Here is a 25,551-nt window from a genome sequence, read left to right as displayed (position 1 = left end):
TTCCAGAGTTAAATGCCTTGATAGCAAGATACATAAGAGCTTGCATATGTCTATCTTGTATTTGTCTTTTACAGTACTTTTCCTAGACAGCAAATCATACAAAATCATTAAAGCTGTATGGTGTTTACCCTTGGTTTGATATGAGTTCTGTTGCAGTGGAAAATAATTCCTGATGAATCAGGTTGTTATTTGTCCATTCAAAATTGCCATGATAGGTTAGAGTGATAGAATTTGAAAGAATATAATCTCTTGAGGAATAACTGTTATTTGTTAGTGCGGCCTAGTGCTGAATAGATATTCAGTAGTTCTCTCTCCTGCATTTTCAGAAACAGCTGTAGAGCACACCCAGAGTAAAGCCTGTGCCCCTTCCTCTCTCTAATTAATTTTTCAGAATGGTGCAATTTTGAGAATGTGCATGTCTGCAGAGTATATCTTCCAAACTGATCACTGATTTTTTTAAAATCCAATCTGAAAATAGTAGAGAAATTATGTCTCAGTATTTTCTAAAAAAGAGTAATTTAAAATCAGTGATGAGAGCCAAATATTGTTTTTCATCTGCCCTTATTCAGCTGGTCAGTGGAGATGGGGATTGGTATTAATTACTCAGTTTGCAAGTGAATGTTCACAGAATTAAAGCTGAGAATGGACAGTTTGCATGTTTAAAATTCTTAGTGTACAAAGGCCCTAAGGGGACACATGGGAATGTCATCTTTGTACTGTAAATCTGTCATAATGAAGACTGATTATGATGGTTCCTGCAAACCAAAATGCAAATTGCATATCCTGGGGAAAGATCATTTTGTGCACTTGAATTAAATGCTAGATCAGCTTTGGATAATGTAGTATTGAGTTAGAGCCTGGAAAACTGTCCTTAGCTTGGATCCCTTCAAGGCTTGCAAAATCTAAGCTGAAACAAAAATTTTGAATAGAAAACATGGCAGAAGTTGCATCAAATGAGAGGAGACAAAATCATGATTATCTTGGAAAATAGGAGCAGTCTAGGAGCACATGTAAAAAGCTGAGGCTGTTCAGTGCTCTGTGTGAAAGGTTCATCCCATTCCAAGTTGAGTGCTGTACCGAGTGTGTGTCCTGATGGTCACAAGTTGATCCATTTGTGCCACTGAAAGGGAACCAGAACAGAGGGAGGCTCACTTACTAACAAAATACAGTATGCACCAACTAAATTTTAGTCCAGTTGAGGATGTGCTTCTGCTTCTTCTCTTTTTTTATTTTTTTTTTTCCAATTTCATTAGCTGAGAGGGCAATAAATCAAGAGCAAACAAAAGATAGCATAGCATAACTGAGCACCTTGTCAGCCTATGGAATTCACCCCAGGAAGTGGCCTCCAAGTCAAATGCTTACAGTTGGGTGATTTTTATGACTGTTAATAACAGCTGTAGCTATGCAAACTAAGGTAATAGGGCAACCAAATGTATGACTTAAGGCATTCACCTTCAGAGCAGGAAGCAAATGTTTCTGTCCAGTTTCTGTCTCATTTGAAGGCTCTTCTTGAACCTTTTGAATTCTTTCCATGTATTCCTGTTATAATTGTTGCTGTAATAAAATACTTTAGAAATGTTAGCAGGATTTTTTTATTATTAACATGAAAGAAAGATATGTTCATGTATTGTGACAGATTAGAAAGACCAACCTTGTTAAATTTATAGAGGTCACGCCTGCTGGTGCATAACTTCTGCAGAACAGTCAGGTTTTTTCTTTAGCAAAAAAAAGCTAAGGACTCCTCTGGAAATGACACTTTCATGGCTGCTCCCATGAGCACTGGTAACTCAATATCAGCTGTTGCCCCATCTTGGTACAATGAAGGAAGGAGCATCTTCAATGGACTATTCATAGTAGGGGGACAGAAAAGGACAATTTGGATTGTTGTGGTATCTGCCAGTACTAATATTATTAAACCTTTGTCAGCAGTTTATAAGAAAGCTGATGGTCATTATTTATATCCGATGGGGAAGCCCCTGGAATGGTATTAGTTTCCAGATAGAAACTAATCTATTTTCTAGATCCCTGGGGGTCAAACCCAGGCACCCTTCCATGAGCAGGTTGGTAAGAGACCGCCAAGTGTGTATTGATCTTAGCCCCCAAAAAGGAGGGGGGCTAAGATCTTGCTCCCCTTGAGATGATTATGTGTGTGGACTGAATTTTCATTATGCCACATTCTTATGCAGCAATCATTGCAGGAATCTCTAAGCCTGTCAGATGTTTTTTTCCATACTGCAAATGAAGTAGTTCTCTCTCCTTGCATTTTCGTGGTAGAATTTAGCCATATATCTTTGCCTAAATAAAGACTAGTGATTCCACCTATGTGTGGATAAACTAATTGTGTTTTTTATTCCTTATTCTCTTGCTAGCTACAGAAAGAGGTTCCTTTCTGGGTCAATAATGCCATTTAAGTTAAGCCCACAAGCTGTCACACTGTGGTTGATTCTAGAGCTCTTCTTGTCAACTGACAAGTGAAAGGTCAGTGTCTCACAGATTGTTATTTGTGATAAGGAAACAGCTACAGTAAGATTTGAACTTCTTATGATGTCTTGGCATTGCTGGAAGTTGGTAACTGATCAGAGAAACGAAAGCTTGTTTTCATAACAAATGCATTACTCCTGCATGTAGTGAAATAGAGCTGTGCCTCAGCTTCAAAAATGCAGTCACTTCATTTAACTACAGCCCCACGTGTACAGACAGGAGTCAGACATACTCCTCTTTTGATTGCTGCACCAGTTATTTTAGCACAAGTAGTCTGGCTCCTGAGGACTCAAAAGGTAGCTGTTGAAACAAGGGATTACAGCGAGAGTGCTGAATCTGGATATATGAAAACAACTTTCACTGAGTCACACAAAAGAAAGGCATTTTCTCTTGTAAAATGTTACTAATCTGATAAAGAATAAATCATAGTACAAAAATATCTGATTAATTTTCAGCTGCACAGTTTTATAATGAAGCAAGATATACACATAACTAAGAGAACTAACAACTTCATAAAAGTAGATTAAAAAAAAACTTCTGAAAGCTATATGCTATCAGAGGGACATTTCTCTCTCTCTCAGGCTTTTTCATAGAGGTGCACAGAGAGAAAGAAAGAGAAAGCAATTTCTATTTCTGCTCCTTGTTTTTGGCATGTGGAATGTGCTTGGTGAATTGTTTACCTGGAGTGAGTGCTTGATTGGATTCTGGTGAGGATTGTTTGAGCCTGATGGCCAATCCAATCCACCTGGGGCTGGACTCGCGGGAGACAGTCATGAGTTGTTAGATATTGTAGAGAAAGTAGTATATAGTTTTCGTATCTTCCTTTATATAGTATATTAAGGTATTTTAGCACAGTTATAATAAAGAAATCATTCAGCCTTCTGAATTGAGTCAGACATCGTCATATCTTCCCATTGGGTTCACCTGCATTTGCAATAATAGGCAGTCTCAGCTTTCCTACAGTTTGATATGTTATGTTATTGCCATCTTCTTGATGAGAAAGAAAGCAGTTTTATTGTGTTGCTGCACAGTGCCTTTTCTTGCATTGCTAAAATGCTTAGATACACAAAATTGAGAACAGAATCTCTCTTTGCTAGCTGATATAACTATTTTTCATTTGCAGAGTTGGTATGGGAATATGTCAACTGGGAAACCTTAGATTGCTGTTGTGTCAGCAGAGGTTTGGCTGGTGGAACTTTGTGAATGAGAGGAATACACGGGCCTGGCTGATGGTGCTTGACTGTAAAGGCATGGCTCACAGCCCTACAGGGGACTGCCTGTGGCAAATCTGTTTCAGTGAGGGCTCTCTGGGGCAAGGAGTGCCTGCATATTTACACCCCAGAATGGCTATCTGGCCTGTAGCTTCCTTGGAGAGCAACAGAAAAGGCTGGCATAATCCTGAAGAGATATGAGAAAACTTTGAGGGTATTGAAAAAGGTAGTTCTGATAGGTGTTGTGGTTTTGTAACAAGATAGAGGCCTTACCTTTCAGAAAATAATTCAATAACTAAGAAGTAGGCAATAAATAAAATTTGTATGCTGTGTCACTCTGATTAAAGGTGTACTGCAGATTTGAATCTACTTCTGTACAGGGATTGAATTCACTTGAGATAGATATTTGCTATCCTGAATTCAAGGTGTGTTACCTCATCATAAAAGGAAGTCTGGTTTGACAAGCAGGACATTCCCCTCACAGAACTCTGCTGGCTCTGATGAATGACTGTATTGTCCTTCAGGTGTTTTGCAATAACTCCTAGTATGATCTTCCTCATAATTTTACCAGGCACTGAAGTGAGACCGACAGGCTTGTAGTGACCAGGGTCATTCCTTTTACCCTTCCTGAAAACTGGGGCAGTGTTTTGAAGCTTTCAGTCAATCAGGACCTGTCTGGATTTCCAAGACTATTCAGCAATCATTGTGAGATGTCTCACGATGACATCAGGCATCCACTTGAATAGTACTCTTGCATAAATCCCACCAGGCCTCTTAGAAGGATCCAACTGGAAAAAAACCCTGTTTTGTAAGGCAGAACTGTTAACGTGTAAGAATTTGAGGAAAATGTCTTATGAAAAGGAAACCAGCATTATTTGGATGCCTGATTAGCCTTTAAGTAGCTGATCTTGAGACATTCAGCAATTTGTGGCAAATTGTTTCCATTTAATGAGTTCTTGAGTAATTCATGGAAGTAAACATAACATAGCAGCTTTGATGGGAAGATGTGCCCATACCTTAAAAAATTTGGATTTCATCTGTGCTGAAGAGAGCGCGCTGAATCTTTGTTAATAATAATAGTGATAATGATGATAGTCATTGTGCCCATTATTATCTGCTTTATTGTCACAATCTCAGGTATTGATGATTCTGAGATTGTAGAAAGTCTCTGTCTTTCTGCCCCATTGCCAAAGAAGAAGTCATAATTCATCTGTGCTGGTTTTCAAGGTTGTTTATTCTTGCTTATCTCTAACATGTTCTGCTGCCCTGCCGCAGGTCCGTCCTGCAGGGCAGCGTGTGGGGCTCTGCCCCTCAGTGGGATGTTACAAACATTATATACCAGAAATTACCTGTGCTATATTTACAATAATGTGCCAATATCTATCATCTACATTGAACAGTGTGTCCCCAGCCTAAAGCAATAGAAAAATGCCAACACTACAGTGAAACATGGAGGGCATGAAGAAGGAGAAAAAGGACAAAACACACCCAATTTCCTCTATCTTGTCCCCTTTGGACCCTTAATCTAGAATCCTAAAATTTTACTTTTGCACCTGTGCTACACTTAATTATTACTTATATCAAACACTCAGAGCTTGTAATTCATCCTGTAAGATTGAAAACTCTTTTCCATGGACAGAGATCAGAGACAGTGTCTCTGGGGGCTCTGTACAGGGGGGTTCCTGACCCTCTGCCAGGGTCCCAGACCTTCCAGGGCAGCCAGAGGGAAGCCCTGGATTCCCACACTTTATAGAGGGACATGGGAGGTGGCTGTAATAGTCAAGTCATATTTCTTTTGGACAGCAGGAAGCTGGAGATTGCAATTAAACTCTACATGCTACAGGGTAACTAAATTATGTTTAAATAAAAGTAGTTTATGCTAAATCATGACTCTGATTAAATACAAAGCATAATCAGCATTCTTGCCGTGCCAATGATTCTCCCTTTGAAAAACCTCACTCTTTCTAAGGTGCCTTGTTTTGTGTTTACGCACAATCTGTGCTGTTGCAGTAGTCCCTTCCACTGGATCAATATGTCGGATGTTGCGCGCCAGTTTGCGTAACGTAGCAGCAAAGCGTGCGCAAAGATCCCCCCTGGAGTTTCAGTGCTCACCGTGAGCAGCATGTTGCCTTCACTAAACAGCTTCAGTCCATCTACACCCAAGAATGAGTTTGAATGCAGCAGACATTGTGTGTCCTTTGTCAGCCTTTTCTGGTAGAGCACTTTCTTTTGACAAGGAAAGGGCTATCAGGATCTGCTGTCTTGCTGTTGTTCAGTGTCTGAATCAGTAGTTGCAGCGGTCTGGCTATAGACCTGCTCAGTATTTTACTGGGAGAGAAAAAGGTCATAATCAAATGGCAGAATGCTGTAGGATTGTGTCAGTGCCCTTAGCTACAGGAACTTGCTTACTGATTCAAAATCATTTTTTTTCTAAAGGTGAACTTTTTGCTGAATAATTCTTTAAATGTGTCTTCTGTTGTAGTGAGTGATTTGTGAGAGATGCAGAGTATGTCCTTGGTACTCTGTGGTGTACTAAAAGATAAATGACTTTGGAAATCACCACCACTTTCAAGTTGCTCTGATTGAATGGCATAATTGTTCCTTTTTACCCTGTGAAGGATGTGTTAATACTTTGATAGTTGCGTGGGCAGCACAAGATTTCTCTTCTTCTCTACCCCTCTGCCCTTAAAATCCAACTTCAGTTTAATGGTAGTTCAATAAGCACTCTACAAGCTTTAACTCAAAACATTTAAAGCTGTATTTAACAGGGTATTTGAAACCAACCCATTGTTATTATGAAAATGAAATCTAATAAATGTCAAATTACCCACATTTTTCTTTTTTCTACTGAGTATAATGAATCCTAGCTGTTATCTTGTCCTTTGAATGCCTCCAAACATAAATTTATGCTGCACTTTTTTGTTGCTGAACAGAACTTAATGCAGAATTTCCATGTTAGGCAAAAAGTCATTATTACCGGAAGGGCTCAGAGAAAATTGCTAACTTGTGGGAAGAGGGCCTACTACTTACTGATAAATTCCCTTGGAGAGAAATGCCTTTTGCAGGTGAGGTAGAATTCCAATATTTTCTTTATTAACTTCCCTTCTCAAGAGACTCAAGAAGTGTCAGCTCCTTCTCAGTTTCTTTTCTGATTCTGCTTCCTATAGGCAAGTTACTGTAATTCCACTGACAGTTTTAGTGTCTGGGAGTCTGGTGGCAGACAGAAAACTTCAGCTTTTTATCTCATTCTGCAATCTACTGCACCAGCACATCAGACAGTGAGCTCTTATGTACTAAAGGAAGCAGACAAATTTCAATATTAGTTTGCAAATTAGAGTCTTGCCTCAATGTTTAAGAATTAGTAGGTCAAGCCCAGGAAAAGCAGGGCTGCTTAGTTCTTGGGAAAGATTTGGTTTTCCATGCATGTGTCAGAAGAAAGACCACATGCAGGATGTACTGTGAGTTATGCCTCCCATTGCTTGTTTCATGACTCCCAGACACCAGAAACCAGCCTTCTCGAGCCAAATGGGAAGAATAACTTTATCTTGTTATGACTGAGAAGCAACTGATGAGCCAAAAGGAGCTGGTTGGGAGGTAAAAGATTAATGTTGCAGAACAGCCAGAATACCTGATTGTGCGTAATGGAAAACTTGGTATTAAGTTAATTTGTACTATAAACAGGTTTATATTAATTTATGGTGTTTTTGGTAAGCAGGGCTTTGAGAGATGCACACTTTAGTGCTTCCCTCAACTCATCATTAAAAGAAGAGTCTTTAAGAAGAATCTTTTTCTTGGTTAATGTAGACATTTATTGTCTAAAATAACCCAGGAAGTCATTTAGTCGGTATTTATTGGGCAGAAAATTCAGTGCTGCTCTGAATAAAGAGTGGATTGCCAAAGAAGTCATTCATCAGTGTATGTGAGTTTATGAAAGAGAGCTTTCTACCTTCAGTTTCTTCTTGCTGGTGAGCTTCTCTCTTGAGGTTAGGAATTCTGGACACTGAGAATTGCTTTATAGTGAACTTGAACACAGATTTGTAGTTTGAATTTAGCTTCACATATGGATATATTTCACACATTTCTGTGCATCCACTTCCTTCATCAGTAAGTGATGTTAGCTAGATTGCGAGGATGTTCCCGAATGCTTCACTACCTTCAGAGCAATGGGTATTTCACATTTTTCATAAATGTTAACTTTTATTTGTAAGGTAATTTCAGTTGGGAGTCCTCAGTTAGGAGTTTTAGAAACATTAATGATCCTGGCTATAAAATACCCTTATGTAAATATAATTAACCTCATACTGCATGATGGCAAATCTTATGTACAGAGAGACTTTGTAATTGGAATGGGAAGAGAATCTATCCTGGCTGACACCTGTGTTTTAACTGCAGAGCCATCTTTTCCCTATGAAGTACAGAATTTAAATAATGATTTATCTCCAGCTCTTGCTGTGTAATGTCAGAAAGCAGTGAAAGAGGAGGTTAATGGTTGCCTTGCATTCATGAGACAGAAGAAAAAAAATTGAGCCTTGGGAAGGATATCTGTCTTGTTCCATGTGCACTTAAAAGGTTTTATTGAGGCATGAAAGGTTGCGTTGTTTCATGCTTTGTCTTTTTGTTACTTATCCAGGCAGTGATGTACTGCCAAAAATTCTATAATGGAATTTCTCAAAATATATCCTATTAACTGATCTTAAACCTCATGTATATGCTATGTGGGTACTCAGAAAAGAAAGAGAATTTAGGAATGGAGTCTTTTCCCCCTTAAGTACAGAAACAGCATTTACTAAGAGAGTTGGTGACAGTAAAAGGACAGATTTCCATGAACTGTTCTTGCCAGGTATGTGTTAATGTGGAAAAAGAGAAAGGTGAAAAAAAAAATCACCCGAGTTTGTTAATGTTCAAAGAGTAATTTTCAAATATATTTTTTGAACTGGAATGGGGAAAAAAAATTTCCAAGAGCTTTGGAAATGTCTGTTCTATGAGCATTTTTCCTTAAATGCATGATATATCCTGGGTGATTTACTCAAGTTTGTATATGTGTGAACTTCAGAAAACAAGGCCAGAAGAGGAAAAGCTAATTTGGTACTATTACTGGAGCCCAGAGTAAATGAGTTAGCAAGATTGCCTACAAATCCCACTCTCAGTTTGGCTTAATAGCTTGAATGATTTCTACGCTCTAAATCTGTGAGGCAAAAGAAAGAAATGCAAAATAACTGACTTGAAGTCAGTAGTTTTTGGATATGTGAATGTTCTGGGTTCCTTTCTACCCCCTGCTTTATATGTATATGTAGTGCATTCTGGAAACAGTGAGGTTTTATCAGTCAAATATTGTGGACACATATCTTGGTGTCTGGTGAGGTACTGAGCCTGCAGATTGACCCACATGTACAAATTTGTGCAGTAGAAACAATACTTTGGATAGTACTGGATATATAAAAGGTTCACAGCCTGGCATAGAATTTGGCATGGCACCACCTTTTCCTTTCTTTCCACTGGCTGCATGACCAAAGGGATGTAAGGGAAAGATAGCAACAGTGACTTGAACTCGTTCAGACAAAACCTGTTAGAGGTTATGAGTGTTGCGGTATCACAAGATACTTCTGTGGGCTTTTTGCTGTGTAACACAAAGTAGTGCTGCAGGTTTCTCAGATTAAAAATTAGAGAATGTCTGAAATTCAGGTTAATATTTCAGTTTTTGTTGTTTCTAGAGACATTTCACAATTGCAAAAATCCCACAATAGCAGAAAGTAAAAAATGCTAAAAGTGCAGATCATTTCTAAGCTAGGAGATCCTGAACTGTGGCTAGGCCAGTTCTTATTTTATATTGATTTTTTTGTGTCTTAGGTATATTCCCATTTTGGTATCCCTGGTATATGGTCTTGACTAAGAAGTCAAAGCAAAAGAGGAACAAATGGGACTGCTGAGGAAAAGAGTAAATTGATGGAGCACAAGGATAGGCATAATGTATATTTGGAATTTAGTTCTGAGTGAGTTCCTGCTAAAAATAATTTTTTTTTGCCTAGGAAGATTGCCAGCATCAGTAAGAAACCAGGCAGTGTTGCTGGACCCTCAGGATCAAGAGGGTCCTTAACAAGCCCAACATGCTCTTTTGTGAGTGTCTATCCAGGGCACTCAGGGACGCTGCTTTTTGCAGATGATACGTCAATGTAAACAGTAGCTCCCTGTTTTCTGCACCAAAGCAAGTGGTGTGGTTGAGCAGGAAGGAGAGCTGCTGACTGTCCAGCAGGCACTGGTGGTCAGTACCATAGAGCTGTTTCAGAACTTGCAGTTTGAGCAGCTGACCATCCCTGTAGTACTTGGACTGTTGTGGAGGACACAAAACAGCATTTATATTATATTATTTATATTACGGAAACCCCTACAATTAGGGAACAACCCCATTCTGCATCTGCCCATAGTATATGCGATTACTAAAATAAGTATTTTTTTCACTTCTCTCTGTTCTGTTTTTGGTACTCCACAAATACAGAATTTGTGAGTATATTTGATTATTTACACCTTCTTCTTCATTTACTTTGTAGTTTTCAATAAGAAACTGTGACCTAAATAACAGGCTTTATAAAATCTTCATCCCCATTTTTTAAAAAGCATTAACATTCTATTTGCTGACAAATATGCACTTCTCTCTGAGTGCATAGGTGAGGGGCAGTGGTTTATATCTTTCTAAAGGAATCTCATGTCTTTTTGGTAAGTGATTATTTTGGAGTGCTTGTGTATAAGGACTACTTATCAAAAAAACTCAGAAACTAAGCATCTAGACAATTTCTGGAACGCTTGAGAGTTTTTCAAGCAATGTGCACAGTTAGTTTGAAGCATTTTCTTGTTCTGAAGTTCATGTTAGACTTGTGGATGTGGACAAGGATCGTCAGAAAGTCTCTACAATTGCAGAAACCACATCACCAATGTGACTTTTATGTTGTCCTAAACACCAAAACACACAAATACTTTCCTGTTTTGCAATTGTCTGAAATGCCTCTCTCAAGCCCCATAATTTCACAACTCAGGGGACCTGCTGATGCCAATAGAAGTGTATTGCAGTGGCTGTGGAAATTCATATTTGGAGCTGCAAATCTTTATTTGGCAGAAGATGGGGAGTTTATAATTTATAATAAATGTTCTTTTTTCCCTCACAAATAAAAATCAGTTCTTCAACTTTGCTTTTAATTACTGAAATGTTTAACAGGTGAAATAAAGCAAGCCTAAGTGGAAAAATTACTGCAGGATGATTTCAAATACTTTTTTTGATGTGCCTCACAAAGATGTTTTGCTGTTTTTGTGGTGTTAAGTAGAGGTATGAAATTGAACAGGTGAGAGACTACCTCTTGGAAACTTCCTGCAGGGGGAGGAAACCTATGCCGTGGATGATTGCTAGCAATAACCTGAGAGGGTTCTTTTTAGGCATATATTGCATTTTTGTGACATGCATTGGTGAACAGAAGCCATTTGTCATGGAAATGAGGAAGGAGGAAAGGGAATTTGCTAGGAATTGCATGAAGTATGGGAAATTACATGACAGCATTGTAAATCCATGCAGAGTAAGTCAAGAAACTGAACTCAAACGATCGAGGCGTTGCTTCAGTAGAGCTTACCCAGCTTTCTCTAAAGTCAAAGATTTTTTAGTTGATTTGAGGAGAACTGGGTCAAGTCTGATGGAACTCGGATTCTTTTCAGGCAATGAAAGGCTGAGATGTGACTTCCTAATAAGAAAAAAATGTCAGATGGACCATCAGAAGAATGAAATCACACAATGTTTAAAACCTTTTAAGAAAGGCAATGAAAGTGAATATTAATGATCCAAATTTTGCAGAGAGATGATAAATTGTCTAAAATCCCGAGGAACTCTCTCCTGAGCTGTTGAGTTTGCTAGAGAAAGGTCAACACAAATGTTTAATACACTAGAGAGGTGTTATTTCACAAAGACAAAAAATGTTGTTCTTTTAATTCCCCCCCCAACCCCCTCTGAAGTAAAATATACCTACTTTGCACAAATCTAATCTATCTTTCTTTTATCTTGAGGTAAGACGAAGCAAGGTTTATGGAATACTCTTTCTTTTCTGTGTGGATAGAAAACCATATGCATTATTGACATTTTTAGTGGTGGGATGAATTTGTCCCATTCGTATTAACACAGACAAGGTTAGAGCTGAGCTTAAGTACTGTAGATTAGTATGAAAGCAGCAATAAGCATTTCATTTTTTTTATTCACAGAGCAGCAAAGAGAGAATGAAGGAAGCACCTCTCTCTTACTCCGTCTCCAGTCCAGAGGCATTGCTGGGTTAGGATGGGGCAGCCAGTGAGCTTTAGCTGATGACACTTCTGGTTTTTTTCTGTCTTCAGATATCTCAGCTTATGACAGAGACCAGTCGAGAGGGCCTGACTGAAGCAGCACTGAACCGCTACAATGCAGATAAACCCTCCCTGTACAGCTTCCCTGCTTCCCAGAGCACATATGTTGCCAGTGAAGTATCCACAGGCACCTCGGTGGCAGCATCATTTTTTGCCAGGTAAGAGAGATTTCTCAGATTTTCCTTTGCTGGACGTATAATTTCTTTTGAAGGACGCAACTCCATAGTGAAGAAGGATATAATGTCAAAACCTGGGTATAGATATACATCTATCACAAATTCGCAGGAATTACCATGAAAATGTTGTTTAATCCACCTACATGCAGTTATCTGTACAATGGGATGACACTACTCCCTCTTCTGTAAAATATCTCTTCAATGCTTGATTTGGGTTAAAATGTGATTGTGCTCCCAGAATAGCACTTGACTTTGTGACATATTTAGATGGGTGTATCCCTGAATGGGAAGGGCCCATCCAAGTAATTTCCAGAGACAGGCAATTAACTATAGAGCTAAGTGGAGGTGGCTAGTTCAGTTTGGTGGCAATCTTCAGACCTCTTTAGTGAATTTTACTTCCATCTAGGGAAATTATCAATGTTTCACTTTCAGACTCAAAAGTTAAGGTTTCTGATTTCAGCTTCAGCCCCTGTCATTCCACTAAATTGACTTGAGAGTCTAAATTCAGCCTTGGAACATGCTTTATGTTGAATATTCAGACATCAATGAGATAAAGTTTAATTTAAAAAATCTTGTGGCTATCTTGATTAATTTGTTAGTAAAACGTTTTGTTAAATGAGCGTATCAGCTAATAAGTGAGGTATTAATTATCACCAACAAAAATGTGGTTTTTTTGTACAGAAATGTGCTCTTTACAGAACAGAATCTTTTTAGCCCAGTTGAATCCTTATGTAACAAAAGACATTGAAATAATCCTTGTCTTTTAATGCTTTTTATCAATTAGAAGATTGATTTGGGAAGAGTAATGAAATAACAGGAGAATAAGCCATTATTATAGCACTTCCAGTCCAATGCAGTGAGAGATCCTGATTTCAAAACATGAACTTTGAGCGAGCTCCTCAAGCACTTTCCAATCAGCTTCCTTCCCCTGAGAGAGCCAAATTATTAGTAATTCCACATGCTTCTATTTTATTTTAAAGGTAAATGGAAAACTTATAAAGTTGTTGGACTCTGTATATCTGGAAAAAAGATTTTCCTCTCTTATTTTTCCTCACCAACATGAGGGCTGCATGTGTTCGATCAGTGTCATACAGCAAGTGAGTCGTGTAAAAGGATTAAGTGTAGCATTTTAGAAGGTCCAGTTGTTTGGGGCAACTCTGCCATTTTTTCTTTGCAAATGAGAGGCTGCAATAGCAAATGTGAATGATGACAGTGGTCTTGGTTTGCTGCCCTTTTCTGTTTAACTGCAGGCAATTTAAATTAAAATTGCTGAATGTACACACGTGGTAATATCTAGTTGGAGTGCAGATTGGGATTAGCACATCTTTTAGAATGAATTGATTTATGAAGATGACTTAACTCATTTGTTCTTCATTGTTTCATTGTTTATGCTGAGATAATTCATTTGCTCTTAATATACTCTGCTGAAATGTAGGAAACTAATTAAATTTACTCAAAATCCCTAGTGTAAACCATAGCATTTTAAATAGAACTCTGTTAGCTTCTAGCTGATGTTGTGAATTCTTGGGTGTGCTTGGTCCAGCAGAGATCTCATGTTTAGACTGTTTATTTTTAAACTGTGCTTAGCAAGAAAAAAGTGCCTGGTTTAGTTTGGGGTATTGCACAATTACTTTAATATAATTTATGTAAGTCAGTTTTGTCCTGGATTTCAAATTACATCATCTGCTGGCAATTAAACAGCAAATTCAAGTCAGCTGTTCACTGCTTGACCTTTTAACAAGAAAATCTCCAAGTTGTTTTCCAAACCCGAATCATTAATTTTTGTTTTACATCATGTGTGTCTATTTGCTCTTCTGTCAAGTTGTGGTAAGAAGTGTAGGGACCTACTTGTACGTGTATTTATAAGATGTGAAGTAGAAGGCAGCAGTTGTCTAACTCATTAAGATGGTGCATTGTTTACTATGTGAAACAGTCCTTTGTACCAGACCTGTGAATTCTAAGGTTTTGCTTTTTATGGTTGTCAGTGGCACATGGAGTAGTGACTATCAGCTATATATGCATTTTTTGAAAACATACCATGTTTCCACAGTGAGTAAGTAAGAAGTTATTACAAAGCCAGAGAAATTTGCCAATGTGAAGCTGAAGTTCAGAGTTTAAGAGTAGAACATATTCTTCTGAAATTTGAATAATGACCCACAGTATTTCACTCTAACTTCCCTAACAAGCAAAGCAAACCTCAGATGAGGCTTAGATATAAGTCATCTGTCATCAGGAAAAAAACAATTAACTAAAATACTATAGTATGGAGGAAATGCCAAGGCATCCATGGAACTTTTGGTTGTAATTACTTCAGAAATACCAGGCGTGCAATACTGGGAGCTCATAATTTTTCTGTTCTCAGGCACTAATAGTTCAACAGTGGCAGTCCCTTGACTTGCCTATAGCTGGCATTGAGCCATGGAGAAGTATCCTCAGGCCACAGTGACTCTCAGTATTTTTAAAAACCAGGAGACTTATCAGATGCCTCAATAATTGACTGTTACATTTCGTGATCTATAGCTGACAGATTTCCAAAACAGCTATAAGGGCTGCAACTCCTGCAAATTGTCATTTGTTGGGATATTGCTGCAAGGGAACTTATGACACATCAGGATTCCCATGGGACAGTATGTGAATGCTTTAGAGGAGCAGACATTGAAAACTGTCCAAAGAGCTCAGCTGGTAGGCTTATGAATATTAGATGATACAGGTATGAATAATGAATTTCTAATGGTGATTCAGACACAGAAACTGAATTCAATCAATTGTGCTTTTAGTGACAAGCACTAAATTTGCCTTTTTGTTTAGGACTATCACTCATTTTTGTCTCAGATATGTTTCAATCATGCTAATTTAGCAATATTCTTGATTCTTACCAGTACACATTCATGATGATAATAATTCATTTAGTGAATGTGAAATAATGTTAAGACTCTTTACTCATAATGAATTGTTTACAGAGCATTTTAGAAATTTTTTTTCATGCCTTAACTTCTGCCTCCATTTTGGATCTTTGTCCTAAGAAGCACAGCATTTTTGGGCCATTGCAGCCTAAGGTGTGACAGCCTCTTGCCTCATGTCCTCCCAGCACAATGTAGGAGTGTGCCACCCCAGCTAAGGGATTAGTAGATTCCTTGCTGATACTGCAAAGCAACTGAGTGAAGGGCCTTCTGTCACTTGTTCCCCTGGTGTCTCTGTGAAGCTTTATCAGGCCAAGGGGCATAGTAATTTTATTCCTATCTATGCTGATTAGAAAAAATTATAGAGAAAATTTCTGGGACTCTGACTTCACCTTTGGCCTAACTAGTCTGTAAATAAACCTGCCCTTCTGAATAAGAACTCTCTGTTGTGACTGGGCTGTAGAGTTTCTGTAGTCTCTCTGAGAGTGATAGCATGATGCAGGAACTATAAGTCAAAACTGGACCAGAGCCTTTCTGCTGTCCGTGGCAATACTTTAAAGTTTTTGAGATCTTGGTGGTGTTACTTGTTTTCTCCATCACAGTAAACTTGCTTTATCGGAGAGGAAGAACTTTTCATCAGAGCAAAGGAGAGACATAAAAGCACATTTCACTTGAGGTGTAAAAAAGTAAAAAAACCTTTTGAGGTGGAGATATTTTTGAATGTTTGTCATTAAAGTTGTTTCCTATTGCTAGTCAGGAAGTGTAACAGTGTATTTGGAACAAAAACCTGACTCAGTCTGAAATCAGATATAGTCATATTTGGATTAATTGAGCCTAATGGAAATATAGATAATCTTGAAAGTAGCCTGAAAAGTCTGTTCTAGGGATCATTTTCCATGTCTTTTTGCAACTGAACATTAAAAAGGGCCACACAATGCTACTGCTGTAGATGTTGCAAGGCATGTTTTTCAAACAGAATGTCCATTTTTTAAAAAAAGCTCTTACATTAACACAACATAAGAATAGAAAAACTTAGTTGCATGTATAATGCATACACAGCTCCTCAGTGCGGGATAAGCTCAACTTAATTACCTTAATTCTTGGAAAAGCTGCTGGTGACCCTTTCCCCAGTCATTCCCCATCCCTTTGTGGTATGGCAGCAGGGGAGGAGGAGGTGAGGCAGTGCACTGTGGCCAAGGGGTACAGTGAATGTTGTGTTCAGAACACTGCTGAATATGCCACATGTTTCCCTTCCGTTCCAGAGAATCCTTTTTGAATATTTAAAAAAATTCTCTTGCATGAACTACAAAGCTGATATGAAGACAGTATTTGTTGGGGGCCTCTTATTAAAGCTGCTGTGCTGTTTTGATTACTTAGCCCTCCAGAAACCTGGAATCTCATGCCTCCCTGTTTTTTTTGCATGCATGTGGAAAACTTCATTTAATCACACAGCTTTTGATGTTTGCTGTTTTTCCTTACAGTTAGTCGATACAATCCTCGTGTATATGTATGTTTTAAAGCTCAAAGGAATCTTGAAACACAAGGGCTTTCCCCTAAAGTGTGTTGTAGGTACACCATTATAAAATCTTGAGTTTTTTGGAGGTCTGGGGCAAGTTTACAAAAATAAATTTTTCCTGGCATTGCAACGGAGAATTTGTCAGAACATGCAGAGGAAAAACAGATAAGAAACAGAGGCAGCAACTAGTAGAGAGGGCAACGGGTTGAAGTAGATATTCTTGTTTCATGGAGCCCAGCTTTGGCATGGGAAGGCCCACAGGAGAAACAATGGATTTGTGGCTGTAACCGGTGTAGCTGAAGGTTACCACTGGCAGATGTGAGAGCCAGGTCAGGAATCTGCTGCTGATAACTCCTGTGGCAGGGGCAGGTGCACATCAGGCTGTGCAGGCACACCCAGGGCATTGGAGCTGCAGAGGTCTCAGAGACCTCTCAGGAAAGAGCCTGTAGCTGTGAACATTGTCAAATAGTGAAAGCTGCCTCTCTGTGCCTTTCTAAGGAATATTTTAGTCTGAACAGCAGATGACTCAGATGGTAGTGTTTCTTCATCAGTTGCTCTTTCAAGTTGCAGTGGTTCCCTAGTTTGGACACTGCTTGGGAAGTTCTTGAATTTAAATAGTTGTCACCTCAAAATTTTCTTAAGAGAAAATTATTTTCTGAGACTTGGATGAAAACACATTTTGGTATTTTGTTGTCTGAACTATGCAGAATCTTATAGGACTTTCTTTCATTAACTGAACAAACTAAATTTAACAGTTAAATTGTGGTCAGATTCTTGGACATTTTGAAGAACTATATATTAATAACTCTAATCAGAGTTTCTGACTCTTTCCCTTCGTCCTTTTCATATACTGCATATGAAATACATGAAAAGAATGTTAAGATAAAAGATCCACTGATTATCTTTCAGCAGGAATGCTGGCAGCAAGTTTGGAAACATCTGTAAATCATTTCACAAATATTTCTACCTTCAAAGTCTGTCATGGGCTAGCTCGTGGGGGAAATTTTAATCACAATGATCTCAGTCTTCCTGAAAGACCATGAAACGTTTAAAATTGGCACCTAAGTTTGAGTGCACAACTTCAGTGGCTGATTTTTCATACTTGCTCAACATTCCTCAGTAACACAAGAGATCTATGTTCATAGTCACTGCTTTTCTGTGCTTCTTGTTGCTCTGAGAGCCCTAACAAGCTGTTTCTGCTTTCTGTTATTGGTGTTATTTCATGTATATAAATTAAATAGTAGTCAAAAGGGAATTGTGTCTCTCATGAAGCGAAAGAAATCTGGCAGTTGAGGCATAAGGAATACTCTTTTTTTATGTTCAGTGTAAACAAAATGAAAATATCTTGGTGAGAAAGACTATGAGAGTTACATGCAAGAATAGTCAGTATGTGGTAGTGGAGACAATGATCTGATATGCAATGAAAAAATTAAGACTTAAGTACCACATCTGGAAGAGGGAAAATAAAGGTATTTCAATGATCTCTAATTTGCACGGTAGTTCTATCTTGGGTCCCAAACAATTTCCAGTGATTTTTTTTCCTTCAAAGTGGACACATTTCCCATGACACTTTTGTTGAATCAGTTCATGTCATTTGATTAAAAAAAAAACCCTAAATGCTTAACAGCAATATTCCAGAGTAGGTCCATTTCTAAAAAGAATTGTGTAGGGCACATGTCTGAAATAATGGTGTCTGAATCTTTGCACATCACATGCTGCCAATATTTAAACAAAAGCTTAAGAAAATGTATACACTCTTTAGACCTGGGTTGGAAATCTGTTTGAGATATGTTTGAGTTGCCACTGGGCTGTGAACAAAATTAATTTGAATCTTTATGCCGATTATATCCACTATATGTTGGTTGCAGATTGTTAGCTTTCATTCACATCTTAAAATACAGATAATAGACCTTGATTTTTAAATAGGGTTTCGGGAGTGACCCATGGAGCTATAAAAAGAAATAAGCTAAAACTATCCTAGATTATTGTAAAATACTACAGTTACAGGGGTGTGCCATCTGCTTAGCCTCAAAGCATGTAACTGATGAAAAGGATGTAAATCATCCTCATGTTCCTAGTATCAAAGTAATCCACTTAAGGTAAACAATTCTGTGTGTTTAAAGTTAACAGATGTAGTTTTCTGGTCTAAGCATGTTTTAAAAATATATCTATTTAGAAGAATCTAAAGGTAACGATGACTATCCAGGAACAAATTATTTGCCATTGAAGAGAAAAATTAAAATTCCAGCCCATGAAAGGTATGTTACTTTGATATTATGTCTTTATTGAAATATGCTACACCTGCTTCTATGCGCTGCATGAGGCGTTTTCTGACCTGCACTTGCCCCACATATGGTTTGTTTTGTACTGATGGTAATGGTAGTCACTAAATAATGTTGTTTTTGAAGTAGTCATCAAGATTTGCAGTTTCTTGTGTAACTAGCCTTTCACAGTTCTGAGAAAATTTGCTCCTTTTCTCCCTTTTTCTTTATAAAATGTTGTGATATAATGTTCCTCTGTGATGCAATGAATATCTGGTTCTGTAAAGCAAAGGACACATTCTGTGGAGTTTTTTCTGCTTAAGAGATTATCTTAAAATATGGATGTCTTGTCTCCTAAGTAGAATTCATTATACTTTTTTTCCTGGTATATATTGCCTAAAACCCAAAATCCCAGCTTTTTTCTTATTCCTGAAGGAATCAGAGACATTTAGTTATAACATTCGGTTTCTGTAAACCTTTATTTTGCATGATTTTTTTTAAAATTTCTTAGATACACAAATTTGACCCTATGTCTAGAATTCATTTGCTCTATTAATTTTTACATAATCAGTCATGTTCAGTTTTTAAATTAAAAATTGCATTTTGAATACAATGCATTTATATATACTTTTCTCTCCTTTTTTTCCTGTCTGCTTATTTTTGTAAGTACAAATCCATGAAAATGCATGATAACCAAAGACCCATTTACCTCATAAGCAACCCCCTTCTGCTCTCCGAGATTCTAGTCAACAGCTGATTATATTACAATGAAAAGGGCCAGTAATGCAAACACCTACTTAATCTACTTCATGCAAGGTAAATGCTTTGTAGAAGCTCTAAGAGTTCTGTAGCCTCCATCAGGGCAGAAGGAGGTAACCAAGACACTTCCTGTGTTCAGTAATTAGCGATGGCCTTTGTCCCATGTTCTGAGACGTTCCCTTAGCTTAAGGTTTGCTTTGTCTATTTGTACCCCACTGATTGCTGCTGTTACAGATACAGATAGACCTGTAAATTACTGTGCTGCCTCTGCTGGTCCATTCTTGCTGCAGCTCTCATGTCTTAGATGCCATGTACCAATAAATGCTTTCCATGCAGGGAAGAGAATGGGATAATCTGGCACTGAGGTCCTGATTATTTTAGTAGTTTGTTAAAGAAGGAGGTAATTTTTCATGGATTTGTGTTCCTAATTCTTCTAGGTAATTTCAAGCATTAACTACAAAAGTACCTAGGTGTATGGAAGTTGAATTCCTGTTGCTCTCCATACACTATGCTAAAACAGAGGTAAATTCTTTTCCACTCCTTGTCACAACTTGTGATTTCCTGCTGATTTCAATAAAAGTGAAAAGGGGGAGGCTGATTAGCCATAGGTTTTGTCTTCTAATTTCTAACAGGGCTTCATGAGTGCCAGAATGCTTGCTACTTGAACGTCCGCTCCCTGTGTTGATTTAGAAAAACTTAAAAGGAACTAAGGCTATTTGCTTCTTCAACATTGCCTTTCCCTGAAACCTGACATGTACATTGAGAAAAACTGCTAGCAGCATATGCAATAATCCCTCAGCATGTGTTACCAAAGACTCCTGGTGTTCAATCTTGCTTTTTAAAACTCTTAGGGCAGTGGAAATGGAAATGGTCAGCATTAATCTTTTGACTTCTAGTATAGTTGTGACTGCCAACCATAGTATAGGAAACCTCATGCTGATTTACTGTTTTGCATATTTCTTGCTTCCCTTAAACCTTGACATAAGAGTTCTGATTTACAGTGTCTCTTTCTTGATTTGTGGAGTGAGAAAGATGAATTGATGTAGTTGCACTGTCTATAGCAAAAAAATTATATGCACCACCAGTTGATTTTTTTCTCTGTTTTTAAAAACAAAATAACCTTTGCTCAAGTAGATCATAAATCCACAAATCCATAGTAATGAGACCTTTTCCTAAACATCTGGAAGTTCAGAGTGGCAAACTCTTATTCTGATTATTTCTTTACTGTTACAAGTACTCTTTTAGTGCTGCCCCAGCAGCCTTGAAATTCAGCTGTGCTTTACCTTGTCTGTAACATTCTCCATCACCTGCTCAGTCAGTGTTTTCTGAACCTTGAAAGCAATCTGTTCAACTGCTGAATGACTGGCTTTTCCTTACAATTACCAAGGAATGCAGGCCATTTTTGTTTTCCTTGCTGCAGAATAAAAACCCAACAAGAAAAGGTGCTGAAATGTTGAAGTATCTGTTTATTGCCACAAAATCTCAAATTAGGTAGACAACTGATGGTTCGGCTTGTATATAGACATCTCTGTGATGTGCTTATAAAATATAAGATGACAGTACACCTGTATTCATGACTAGGTGTCTCATAGCAAAGAGAGATTTAGAACTTTTTGCTCAACTGTAAATTGAACATGATGCCCATCTCACAGGAGCTGTCCATTGGCATATTTCAGGCAAATTCTTGGTCTCTTCTGAGTTACTTAAATTCAGGAATACTCAAATGCATTGCCTGCAGGACAGGGACTCCAGAGCTTTCTGCCACACATCTTGATTTGACAATACTGGTTGCCTTTCACGAGACAAACCTGTTATAGAAAAAAACAAGATATAAATGTACACATTCATAAGTAATTACAGGAACATTGCAACTAACAACCACAATTTTCTCTGTGAACACATTTCTTGAGATTTTGTGAGTTTGGGATGTAGCTTTAGGGATTTTTGTATGATTGGGGAGTTTTAGAGGCTTTTCCTTCAAGTGTATTTTCTGTTGTTTATTAAAGAATTTTCAATGATATCTTCGAAGTTTTTACAGGGTCTGTCTCTTCAGCTGGCTACTTTCAGGAAATCAATAGAGACTTAATTTCTTTAATATCTCTGTTCTTCTGGTCAAAATTAGGCAGTGGATTCAAATCTCTTCTTGGAGTCTAGTCAGAGATTCAGGTAGGTTGTATACTAGTACATTTTTTTTTTTTTGGAATAACCAGGGTAGAGAACTACTGCTGCTAACTAGTGATGTGATCTTTGGTTTTATCAGCCCAACAGTCATAAGAGGAAGGAACCAAGATAGTTACTCTGTTGTGAGACTTACATCAAGAATCTCTTTGAATCTAAGAAAGAATGCTGAGTAAATGAAAACTGTGGAAATCTAGGCAAAGACAGAAATACATTAGCAGAAATTATAGCTGGTTTTTTTTTTTTTTTTTTTCCTCTCTGAATATTTCTTTGTATGTCCTTTCCTACAGCAGATCAACCTTGTATTAAGACACAACTACTTTAATGAGCTATATTATGTTATGGAAATACCTGATTTGTTGTGCTAGGCAAGAGACACTTGAGTTATGTCGAGCTACTTATTTCTAAAATCTGCAAGATAGCACTATTCAGAGATTCCCAAGGACCTCATGGCCTCTAGCTCAGATCACTTAGTTAGCCTTAGGCTTTCTGTTTGAAACTTGCTTATTCTGGTTTATTTTGGTTCTCTCAATAGAGTTTATGCTCCAAAGCTAGCATTTCTATCAGCCTGAACTATTACCTGTCATGAGTGAGATGCAAACCATCAGGAGGAAAAACAATTCCTTGAATCTCTGAGTTATGAGTCTTCAGATTGTGTAGGGTTCCTGATTTTTTTCTTTTTTAAAAAATTTCTCTCTGTATGCCTGAATTTCAGAAGTAGACTTGCATAATGAAAGCTGAAAAGAGTATTCCTGTGATTCCACAAGTTAAAGAGAAACCTTTGATATTACAGAACTCATGAAATAATGTTGAGGACTGATAGAAATAAAAATGCATGTATCTTTTCCATCAAGCAATGTATGGAGATGGGACCAGAAAGAAGAGGAAATACTTCTATTTCCTCTGAAGAAAAAATAGAAGTATTTCATGAAATCATGAAATTCTGAAAACACCAGGTAGATAATATGCCACTATTTAAGGCAATAGTACCTTTATTACCTATTCAAGAGTTTAGTAGAGCCATCCCCGTAAAACATACTGGACGTTATACTGATGCAGGGCAAAGAGGAAAATTCCTATGATGGGATACAACAAGAAAAAAAAACCTTGCCAATGAGTTTAGGATTATGGAAAGCATATGTTGGTAATACTGTCTTGAAATGTTACTCCTGAGGTGATTGCATGTTCAGTTAATAAAGTGCAACTGATACAATACCATCTGGATATATCTCACTGAGCTGTTTGGTTTAACACCCGGTGAATTCTTGATTAATGCATTACAGCAATATGAAACAAACTGGGATTGCATTAAATAGATGAACCTAGGTGAAATTCTCGATCATGTTAAATGACTCTGCTCCTGCTGGGATTCGGTAGCGATACAGAATTCCATAGAGCATGAAATAGAAAAACATTGTTAAACCTTTCAAGTTGTGTTGGGAAGATGGCTAGTAACAGTGATCTGTGCCAGCCACAGGTGTCAAATGTAATGTCATAAAACCAACAAAGAATGTTGACCATATTGATGAAAAAGAGACCAGTGGACTGAGAAGTGGCTATTGGAAACGGTCTGTGTCATGATTTTAGTTGCATATGAGCTCACAGTGGAACACTGTGGCCAGGAGGGCTAATGCAACTCTCAAATATCTTAGAAAAACATATGAAGAGAGGTTGTGAAGAATTAGCTCTGTATCAGAAGTAGATATGGCCACCGATAGAATACTCTGTTTAATTCTGCTGTCCACAGTCAAGAAAGACGTTGAAAAAATGGAGAGGGCTCTGGGAAGAGGCCCTCAGATGATTAACAGTGTAGAAACCATGCCTTCAAACAGCTTGACTTTAGTTTATCAAACAGATTTACAGAGAGATGTGTTGACAGTGTGCAGGGAACCTCTGCAAGGAACAGAAATGTGATACTGGAGGACTTCAGTCTAGCAGAAAAAAGCATGTCAGGATGTAATGGCAGGAAGTTGGATCTAGACAAATTCTGAATGGTAATGAAATGTGCATGTTTAGGAAGTACATTTAGTAAAGGGCAATGACCTGCTGAAGTGAACAAGGGTAGCAAACAACAGATAGTTTTCTTTTAGCGTCTGTTTATTAAATTAGAATTTATATTTGAAAAAAAAAAAAAGCTGAAGGTAACCACACTTTGTGTGGGCTCTAAGAGTTTCATGTAGGGAAGATCCATTGCTTTTGTTATGTGGGAAGCTGCATTAGTCATAATTGTCTCACTTAACAATCTGGAAAGACATACTCACTTGTGTGTGAAGGTGCAGCAACAAGGAAAAGTATTTCTTCTGCTCTTTCAGACAGCAACACTGGAAGAAAGCATGAGAAAAATTTGCCATGAAGAAAGGAGTAAACTATTATTTTTCTTAATTTGTATAGGAATGATTTAAATGTAAGTATTTTAATTGTAAGGGTTTTTTTTGTAGATGAACTTCAGAGGGTTTTGCTTGCTTGTTTCTGTTAAACTGCCATTAGCTGTGATTTTAATTTTTGTGCTTTTATGCAACAAGATGTGGAAATCTTTGTCTTTTCATAGCTTCTCTGGGCACGCATCTGCTGTAGTGGTGCATTGTTTTCCTGTTTCTTTGAAATTCTATCCGTTTCTTGTCTGTTACAGAAAGTACCTCAGTGTATATATCATTAGGGGGAAAAAAGGGAAAAGCCTTCCTGAAGTTATAAAGGCTTTGCTTCTTCCTTTACCTCTTGAACTGAGTATGTCAGTCAGAAAAAGTGATGGTTGTTTCGCTCCTGACACAAGTATTTGTGTAAAAATCATGAGAGTAGGAAAAGAGCATCCTAATATTTTGACATATAAATGAAGAGTACAGTTTAGCAGCAAAAGCTGAAATAAGAGCATATTGTATCTGGAGACAAATGCTTTGGGGTGAATGTCTATGCTTGAAAATTATTGAATTGAAAAAAAAAGGCAAACAAGAAAACCCTACCAAAACACATTCCAGCTGTTCCACTTGATGGCTCATAAAATCTGAATAAAGACCTTCAAGAGCGTTTTTATAGGAAGATAGTACTTTTTGTATCCATAGTTATAGTAGCATCTGGTTCCCATCTTTGGGAATTCAGAGACTCCACAGGCACCAACACACTGACTGCTGCAGAGAAGCTTTACAACACATAGAAATGCTGCAGACAAGTGTGCAGTGTTTAAAGTGATATCATTATCTGCAAGCTGGAAAGATGTTGGGGAGGAGGAAAAACCTGAATCAGTAAATTTTGATTAACGTAAGATGTAGGAGCAGCCCTGGCATAAAATTTCCTTTGTTCACCTGTGAAGAATGGACTGATAAGCTGGCAACACCTGAGTCAATAAGATTAATCAGTCAAAGAAAGTAAGCTAGGCATACTTATGGCAAGAAGGGCCAGAGGGTTTTCACAGAGGCTGTGTGCTTTACAGAGGATTCAAACAAGGGGATCAGTTAACTAACTGTCCACAAATATGAGCAGGAAATATAAAGGGCCTTTTATGAATAATCTTAGTGAATTTAGTATCATTGAGAAAGAAAATCAGATCTTGTCTCAGGTATTTCTGGCTTCATCACATTTGTCCTTCTAAAGCTGCCTTCTTTCTAAAAACAGGACCTGTGTGTAAGCAGTAATCACACTATTGCATTATGTGAACTTGTAAGAGTAAGTAATTAAGTAAAAGTTTGTTACACATTGTTAACATCT

At 37.8% G+C, this 25,551-nt stretch overlaps 1 protein-coding gene across 2 annotated transcripts in view; it reads left to right on the top strand.

Annotated features, from left to right (window-relative positions):
• KIF26B (kinesin family member 26B) overlaps window positions 1-25,551 on the top strand; it is a 285,876-nt gene that overhangs the window by 101,413 nt on the left and 158,912 nt on the right. For both annotated transcript variants that reach the window (XM_072927225.1, XM_004176410.6), the window contains exon 4: window positions 12,054-12,220. In XM_072927225.1, coding sequence (XP_072783326.1) covers window positions 12,054-12,220 — 167 coding nt within the window. The remainder of the gene's footprint in view (window positions 1-12,053; window positions 12,221-25,551) is intronic.

The sequence above is a fragment of the Taeniopygia guttata genome, chromosome 3 (assembly GCF_048771995.1).
Source record: "Taeniopygia guttata chromosome 3, bTaeGut7.mat, whole genome shotgun sequence".
Taxonomy (NCBI): Eukaryota; Metazoa; Chordata; class Aves; order Passeriformes; family Estrildidae; genus Taeniopygia; species Taeniopygia guttata.
This window is presented reverse-complemented; position numbering and strand designations above follow the sequence as displayed.